The sequence below is a fragment of the Caenorhabditis remanei genome, chromosome X, assembly GCF_010183535.1.
Source record: "Caenorhabditis remanei strain PX506 chromosome X, whole genome shotgun sequence".
Taxonomy (NCBI): domain Eukaryota; kingdom Metazoa; phylum Nematoda; class Chromadorea; order Rhabditida; family Rhabditidae; genus Caenorhabditis; species Caenorhabditis remanei.
Genome location: NC_071333.1, coordinates 2,136,285 through 2,145,093, shown reverse-complemented (window position 1 = coordinate 2,145,093; position 8,809 = coordinate 2,136,285). Strand labels below are relative to the sequence as shown.

The 8,809-nt window shown below is 37.8% G+C and overlaps 2 protein-coding genes across 2 annotated transcripts; both read left to right on the top strand.

Annotated features, from left to right (window-relative positions):
• Positions 1 to 450: 450 nt before the first annotated feature.
• GCK72_022437 (uncharacterized protein) lies at positions 451 to 2,101 on the top strand (the record flags this gene model as incomplete). Its single annotated transcript, XM_053734825.1, has 5 exons — positions 451 to 470; positions 520 to 799; positions 1,306 to 1,425; positions 1,478 to 1,750; positions 1,799 to 2,101. The coding sequence occupies 5 exons, from the start codon at positions 451 to 453 to the stop codon at positions 2,099 to 2,101; spliced, it is 996 nt and encodes a 331-aa protein (XP_053578391.1).
• A 3,458-nt stretch (positions 2,102 to 5,559) lies between these two features.
• On the top strand, positions 5,560 to 8,495 carry GCK72_022436 (uncharacterized protein; the record flags this gene model as incomplete). Its single annotated transcript, XM_053734824.1, has 4 exons — positions 5,560 to 5,593; positions 6,111 to 6,191; positions 8,159 to 8,311; positions 8,368 to 8,495. The coding sequence occupies 4 exons, from the start codon at positions 5,560 to 5,562 to the stop codon at positions 8,493 to 8,495; spliced, it is 396 nt and encodes a 131-aa protein (XP_053578390.1).
• Positions 8,496 to 8,809: the final 314 nt, after the last annotated feature.

Sequence of the window (8,809 nt, the reverse complement as noted above, 5' to 3'; positions counted from 1 at the left end):
CAGAACAAAGGTAGATCTTCATTTTTGTTGTTGACAACTTTTTTGTACAAACACTCCCTAGTGAGTTATGGTCATTTTTTGACAACAGCCAAAAAATTGCACTATTTTTCACTGGAATGGGTCGATTTGGGGAAGAAATTACTTTGACGATACGTAACTTACTAGGGAGTGCCCGTACAAAAAAGTTGCCAACAACAAAAATGGAGTTTTACTCTTGTTCCCTATGACGCCATAAAAAGATGATTTTTAAGACAGTTAGTTTTACTATGAGACTCTCTCAAAGTTGGACCATTTCAACTGAAAAAATCATAACTTAATATTCCTTTGAGCGGTACTGTAGTTTCAAAATAAGCAAATTACAAAAATTGAACACGCTTTGTCTTAATTGAAAACACGACAAAGTGTTAATTCTGGTTTTCCACGTATGTTCCTCCCTTCCTTTAGAATACGATGACATCAAGATTGAGCCAGTTTAAAAAAACCATCACGACCATCTCACTATATATATCCCCTCTCCAGCCCATCGAACTCCTACTCCTTCAATGTGTCCGGACTCAAACCTGAGACCCAATACATTGTGGGCCTACGTTTCAATGCGGAGCCGAAAGAAGCCTACACCTTCCATCATGAGATGGGATCGTTGGTGCCATACGTGGTACATCCCGACCATGTCAGCACTATGGAAGTCAGGATGAGGCTACAATATGGAGGAGACCTGGAGAACAGATCAATCGACTTTGGAGGATTGCGCTTTGCCGGATGTTATTCTGGGCTCAAGACTTCAAAGGGTTCGAATGTGGTAAGTGGTCTTGCTTACAGTTATGAACTTTGACCGTTTTCAATTGAAACTGTCTAACTTTGAGAGTGTGTCATGGTAGTTATGATACTTCCATAAAGTAGATTTTAATGAATCATACAAATTGTAAGTAAAGCTTCATTTTTGTAGTTGGCAACTTTTTTGTACGAATACTTCCTAGTAAGTTACGTATCGGCAAAGTAATTTCTTCCTCAAATCGACCAATTTCAGTTCAAAATAGTGTGAATGTCTTAAAATGGCCATAACTCTTTAGGGATTGTCCGTATAAAAAAGTTGTCAATTACAAAAAGGGAGCTCTACTTTTGATCTGTATGATCCATCAAAAATTTACTTGATGGAATAATCAATATTATAATGACACCTTCCCAAAATCGGACAAGTTTAATTGAAAACTGCCAAAATTCATACTCTATTGATCGGTACTGTATGTCAAGTTCATACGTGTGTCGTGCTAATTGTCGTTCCAATTCTTTAATTATTTCTTATAGATTCTGCTCGCAATCCACAGAAGATGGACTCCAACCATCACTCTCTACACAGAAGAATCGGAAGTCATTCGGGAGTTTCAATTCCACGAAATGGAGTTCATAAGCAAGTTCCCTTATCACGTAAGTACCCCTTCTGATTCATAAGTTTTTAAAAATTGAGCTCATGTTTCAGCAGTACCAAGTGTTCGCCAGAAGTCGGGAGAATCTCGAAGAAGACAACCGAAAATATAAAGAGGAGAAGTTCAGGAGATTGGTCATAGACATTCGGGAATTGGAACGTCTATCAAAGATTGTGGCACAGTGGGAGAAGGAGCAGGAAAAGCAACCACAATGCCCTGGAAAACCTTTCAACATGTTTCCAAAACCAAGGGAAGATGGTACCATAATCATCTCGATTGGAAACTACGTCTACAATTTCGAAGATAAGAAAGAGTTCTTCTTAAAGGTAAAATACATCTTTACATTTTAATTTTCTGTAATTTTTACTTTGCAGATTCGAAAGTACCGTCTGTTTGTTACGGAGGAATCGATGAAGAAAAAGATCGAGTCTGAAACTCGAGGACAACGAGAAAACCCAGAAGAAGACTACACGGAAGATGAAGTCTCAGAGGAGGAAGAGGCGGAGTATGAGGAGCCAAGAAAAAGAAGAGGAAAATCAGAGAAGAGGAGAACTTCACAGAAGCAATCTGGCAGAAGGAAGAAGAAGTTTAGAAAGCTATTAACTCAGTACTGCTTATTTGCCAAAAGTCGAGAGAACATTGAAGAAGACAACCGGAAGTATAAAGAGCGCTGGTGAGAGATATTTGGGAGTTGGAACGTCTTGCAAAGACAGATGGGAAGGAGGTGAAGCAGCCAAAAGATGTAAAGCGGATGAATTTTTATAATGTTACATAATCGTGAATTTTGTTGTAATTTTGTTTTAATAAATTTCAAAAAATTTACATGGAATTTTAAAAGAAAATAACGTTATGTCAGCTGGAGAAAGTGTGAACTACCGCAAAAGTGACAGATGTGCTAAGTTCGTGAAAAACTCTGACGTGATCATTTGCGCCGAAATGAAAAGCTCATCTGTATCAAAGCCCGCCGCAACCGTTCCGCTTTGATACCTTAGGACACACAGAAAGATATTTCTACCTTTTATTTGAGTCACCCTGGACATCTGGATCCATAGCTTCGTTTACAGATAAGTTTCCCCCGAGTGGACATCCGGAGATATCTACAGACCTACAGACAAACATAGAAGGATAGGTATACAGAAATAGATCGCTATCAGTATATACTTTGTCAAACTTTGTATCACGGACAGATGAAAGATGAGGAAAGATCTTTTCCAATTGATTAATTGAACATTTGGAAATTTGGACACAGAGACAGATAAATTTTGGAAAAATGGTCAAGTTTTGAAAAAAATCACATTTTAAATGTAATTTTTATCGGAATTTAAAGATATTCAGTATTACTATTTTTTGAAACACGTTGTTTTCAGAATTTGAATTGATTGTGTTTTGGCATCCTTGTGCATTGCTCAGTTTTTATTGATATTCCAAAACATACTCGAAAAAAATATTTTTTTTTTTTGCAAAAAAATTCAAAATTGTTTCAAAAAATTCCAAATTTCTACAAGAGCCGGGCCGATCGCTGGAACTCACCAGTCATTTCGGGTAACTGAGTGTGTTATGCAGTCTCATGGTTGGGATTGCTGCCCATATGGTGATGTGGTATCAGTGTGGGAGGCTGGGTGGATGTTTCGTGAGTGTTCTCCTGCCAAGAACAATTATGTCATGATTAAAATTATAGAAAAAATTGGCGAAAATGACAGAAAATAGGCTAATCGTTGTTATTCGAAAAAGAGCGATAATTTAACGGCGGCGGCAAGTAAAAAAAACAAAAATAGGAAATTTATCGATTTTTACCTGGACTTAAATATACAATTACAACAAAAACTGCGAAAAATCGACGAAAATGACAGAAAATAGGAAAACAACAAAACAAAACAGTCGACACTCAACACTTTTAACAATAATTCCGGGATTTTGACTCAACGAACCTCTCGAATTTCAAGTTAAGCCTTATCCCACCTCCCAGTTCAACAACTCTCCCTCATTGTTTCAATCCTTTCCTTTCCCTTTCCCCTCACGCTATTATACCTTCGTTCAATTTCAAATTTAAGGTGTGAGTGTTCTGCGTCTCCTCCCTGCCGCTCAATATTTTTTCCCGTAATCTTTTGAGATACGAAAGTGTGCGGGTGGGTGAAATTTGAGCATGGAGTAAAAAGACTCCGCCCTTCTATGGAAAACGCATATAAACCCCCGTCGTGAGAGGTTATTTCATTTAACGTTCGACCACTATGTGAAGAGGTCCCCCGGTTACAATATTTTCTTTGAATTCTAGTATTCTATTTTGTTTTTTTTTTCAAATGCTATTTGATGAGACTGGATGTGTCACAATCGGTGGAAAAACATATTGGAATGTTCCAGAGAGAAAGTGAGTGGAAAAATGCAGGGTTGGGAAATCCCGGGCTGACAGAAATTTTTTGCCGGCCCGGCCCGTATTCAAAAAATGTGCAAAATTTTTTCACATAATTTTTCGAAATTTTTATTAAAAAATAATCAAAATGCTCCAAAATTCTCGTTCACTTCAGTTTTTATCGATATTCCCAAACATAGTCGAAAATTCGATTTAAAAAGTTCAAATTTCTACAGTAGGGCCGGGCTGAGGAAAATTTTTCAGTCGACCCGGCCCGGAATTTCCCAACTCCGGAGAAATGTGACTTCTTTACAGTACAACTAATTTGCATTTTCAGTCCGTAAAACAATCGTCAACACCACATTCGCTCCAAATTTTCTGGAACACTGCAAGAAGACGTCGTACTTTTCCTTCTATTCCCACTTATTCTAACAATTTGCTATTTGTCGTCTTCACTTCGAAGTAGACGATTTGCTCAATTGGAATGCAGAATGGCCGACTCAGTTGCATGCGTTAAGTCGGAAAGCCTATGCAGTCACTCTTCTAGAGTCTAATACCATGCCGACTGTAGTCAACGAGTTCTTGAAAATATGGAAGGGAGCAAGTGGTGAGGAGATGAAGATGAAGAAGATGTACATCAAGAAAAGGTAATTATTCCTGAACATGTTATGGCTGGTATCAAGTACACTGAATTGGGTAATAGAGTAAACAGAAAACTGAAAAAGTGAGTTTGTTAACCACCAACTGCGCTTCATTGCTAATAGAACGACCTTGCATAGTTCCGGCTGATAGTAAGCGCTAATAGTTAAGAAAAGCGAAAACCATTAAATCAAATATAAGGATCCTAAAAATGAATATTATTTCCATTAAAAACTTTCAGCAATTGAGATATTTGGCTGTGAAAATGCACCATGCTAAAGCCTCCTCACAAATTCCTCTATTTCCAGCCACAACGAGTTACCATGCCTAGTCACTTGCGGATAGTCAATCCGACGGGCCGATGGTCGCACTGCAACCAACTGCGAGTCACATGTTCTAGAGGACGAGAATTTGAAAAGGCGATTTTGTTTATCAATAAATTTATTTCTATTTATTGCATCACATTTTGTGATTTTTCATGTAAACAATTAGATAATAATAAATATACAAACTCTTTCAAGTAATAACAAAATTAGAACATCTCGCGCAAAACCTGAAACGCGCTAGCCGGGTCGCGCCCGTCGGATGTGCAAATACGTCAACTTTATTTTCACTAACCCTGTTCATGATTTCTCGGTTCTCCGCGCTTAGCCGACACAAAGAAATCGGTTTCAAATAATTCTCTTTGATTAAAACTTGTCAAACATCATTTCTCGCATTATCCTTTGCGATGAGTTACTTCGATAGTGATGTTTGTCTCTCAAAGAATGTCAACCCCCCCCCCCCCCAGGACTCAGTACAATAAGTTAACCTCCTAATTTTACTCCTTTCTTTTCCCTTTTCCCTTACGCTGTCTTTATTATACCTCCCTCCAATTTCAAATATGCGGAGTTAGTGTTCTGCGTCTCCTTCATCCTGCACAATATTTTTCCGGTGATTTAATGAGGTACGGAGGTGGGCGAATGGGTGAAATTTGGGCTTGGAATATAGAAGACGCCGCCCTTCTATGGAAAGTATATATAACCCGCGTTGTGAGAGGACACCAAGTTTGACCACAATGTGAGAAGAGGTCCGGTTATACTATTTTTATTGAATTCTAGTATTCTTATCTGCATATTAAAAATCCTGTTTGGTCTGATTTGATTGGATATGTCAAAATCGATGGAAAAAGCTATTGGATTGAGTAAGTTGTGACTGGAAGAAGGGTGTAGGGTTTTACTTTTGAGTGAATCTGGTTGGAGCATCCTGTCTAGAGTAGACTTCGTGTAAATTTCAGAAACCGTGTGAGGAGAGGGCCCTGTTACCGTTTTTTTTTGAGTTTTAGATTTGGAAACCAGTTCAAAAACAGCTGGTTTTGAAATTGCCTTGTTTTAAACATTCTTATCTAGAACGTCCTAGTTTCTAAATGATCAATCTGTTTGAGAGAAGTTTACCTATACCAAAACGTCCCAATTCCCAATCATTGTCTCCAATTAAAATCAGGGATATCAAATGAGTGAATTATTGACAAACCAAAACCTGTAACTTGTAAAACTTGTGTTTTACGGATCCGGATGAATGCACATCATCTGCTTGCGTTAGCATCGCTTTCTTACTTACATTCATTTCATTGTTATCTATATCTACAGATTTGACTTCGTAGTCCCCCTCGTTTCCTGGAAATCAATTCTATATTTTTTTCTAATTGTGTTGTATTACAGTGTTCATGAGAGGTATAGAAAAAGCTGAACAAGAGAAACTGAAGAAGAAGAAGATCAGAGATTCAAAGACGTTATGTGTGGGTATGATTTAGGTTTCTCCGAAAAACATTCAACTTCAGGTCGATGCCGTATCTCAGGAATATTGACAAACCAATTCCACAATACAAATATGCTCGACTTGCAACAAAATACATACGACATTTGAATTCGATGCTGGATCCTAATTGACAGGTAGTCGGTGTCACTTTCTTCTGTCCAAAAATACATTGATTTCTATTATAGCCGGAAAACTTCAATAATGTGGTTATGGATGAGCTTTATAGACACAAATGCAGGGAGATTTGCGTTTGCAGCAGAGGTCGAATGGCTATTAATAATTAAGATTTGTTGAACTGTAATTATTGATATCAAGGAATTCCAAAATAATAATAATAAAACTGAAATAAAATCTTTGTTCTGCTGTCTGAAAAAGTCAGCACAATGAGTTCAAGCCGAGTGATGAGGGTACAAAGTTTTGACACATGTGCGTCATGAGCTGTGAAGCTTCTGCAGTTTATTAGTGGGTTATCATCCTGTGGGACAGTTTCGGGAGTTGCAGTGAGATAAGTGAAAAGTCACCGCCCTGAGGGAACAAATGTGCCGTCATGGTGATAACTGATGCTGAGTCCATTCACAGGACTATTGCTTCTTGGGCTTTTGAAAGTATCAGACAAAAAATCACAAGATCATGCTTTAAAACTGTTGAATGATACACTCAATTATGTATTCCAATTTTTCCAGAACTCTCATTTATGTTTTTGAAGTGTAATCAAGTGGATGTCTTCTTTAAAAAAAATTTATTCTGAATTATTACTTTCTCTTGTGCTGGATTTTCTGCGTGAACAACTCTTAGGCCCGTTCACATCAACAGACCTACAGACAGACGTTGGAAGATAGGCATACATAAATAGAACGTTATTTTGTCATCTGACTGATCGATAAATGATTTTTTTGAGATATCGTTATGGAATATGTAGACATTGATATCCTTCAATCAAGACACATCATCGAGGATTATGGAAAATATTTTGAGCAAAAAACTCACTGAGAAACGTCAATTTGACCACTAGTGTAAATTTAGTGTGAAATAGTGTGAAATGCGAAAAATGAGGATAACTTTTGAGCCTCATTATGAATCTTTTTGTTTGATTATTAATATAACATTTATCATGTTGTGAATTACAGAAAACAACTAAACAAAAAAAGTAGTAGTGAACGAAAACGGCGCCGTGACCACGCTGTGCACTAGAACAAATTTGACAATGATCATTCAAGTGTTTTGAAACATGAGCTTTTCAAATTTTGCATATTTTATTTACGACTACTCTAAAATTTTATTAACTAAATGCACGAATGCCCAACTCCCGATAATCAACTTCAAATCCCCTTCAAATCCCCCTTTCCCTCACATTTCCCGCTTTTCTAATGATGTCTTCTTCTTAATCCTAATACGAGGGTTTATGCTCTGCGTCTCTTTCCTTCCGCGCAATGCTTCTCCACTAATCTAATCCCCATGTGTGCGCTCTCAGAAATTCCAAACATGTGATATCATTATTCGAAAATGTTAGAGGCACGCAGGTGGGTGGCTCGGTGAGCTTTGATCATCGAGTATAGATGACTCCGCCCTTCTGTGGGAAAGGTATATAAACTCCGTTGTCAGAGGTATACATCATATTTCGACCACAATGTGTAAGAGGTCAGGTATCACTATTTTTATTGAATACTAGTATTTTTATCTATTTATTCCGACATATTTTGATTACTATTGGAAAAAGTGAGTTTGGGTGGGGAAATTGATGAGGGGTTTTACTTTATGTGTATTTGATTGAAAAATTTTACTTGCCTGTTTCTTTGGTTTCTATAAAAAAAAATATATATATAGAAATTTGAGGGGGATGAAGGACGGGGCGTGTCAGCATACCATAGGCTCTTATACGTACAGTACCGCTCAAAAGTATGTTTAGTTGGGTGTAGAAATTAATGCAAGGGTTCTATTTTGCGTTTTTTAGGAAGCTACTCAAGATCACATGATGGCTCAGGACCAGGAGCACCTCAAGGTCCTGTGAAGAATCAAAGAATTCCAGGAGGACCTCGTGGTCGTCACTGCGGCAGACGTGTTGCCACCTTCGTCATGCAAGTTTGCGGACAAATATGTGAGCCGAGTAAGTTTTTAACTAACAACTGATAACACTGAGTGATAAAAACTATTCAATTTCAGATTTCGCCTACGAGCTTGCGACTCAGTGCTGCTCTCAGAAATGTGATGCCGACACTGTCAAGAAGGTTTGCTGCTTCTCCTACACGCCAACTCCGCCTAGTGGACTCCGTTCTCCCATGTATCTTTAACTGTTTCTTTTAGTTTTCTGTCTTATTTTTCTTATTTTGATAACAGTCAGTTTTTAAATAAAGCAGTGACACACCCAGACGTGTATCATCTTCTTTTTTTCAGAGTCTCTCCAGTTTAGGCTATCTTCACGTATTCCAATACGTAATAGATTTTTCAGACAAGATTTGGGAACAGAAAAAAGAGCGCAAGACATAATTTAGGGGTTGAGGTGTACTTTCAGGTTTCTCATTTGGAAAACACCATACTACATACGAAATAGTCGGGCGACATCAGATGCAGACTCCTACTCTCCACTACATCTTCATATCCGGTG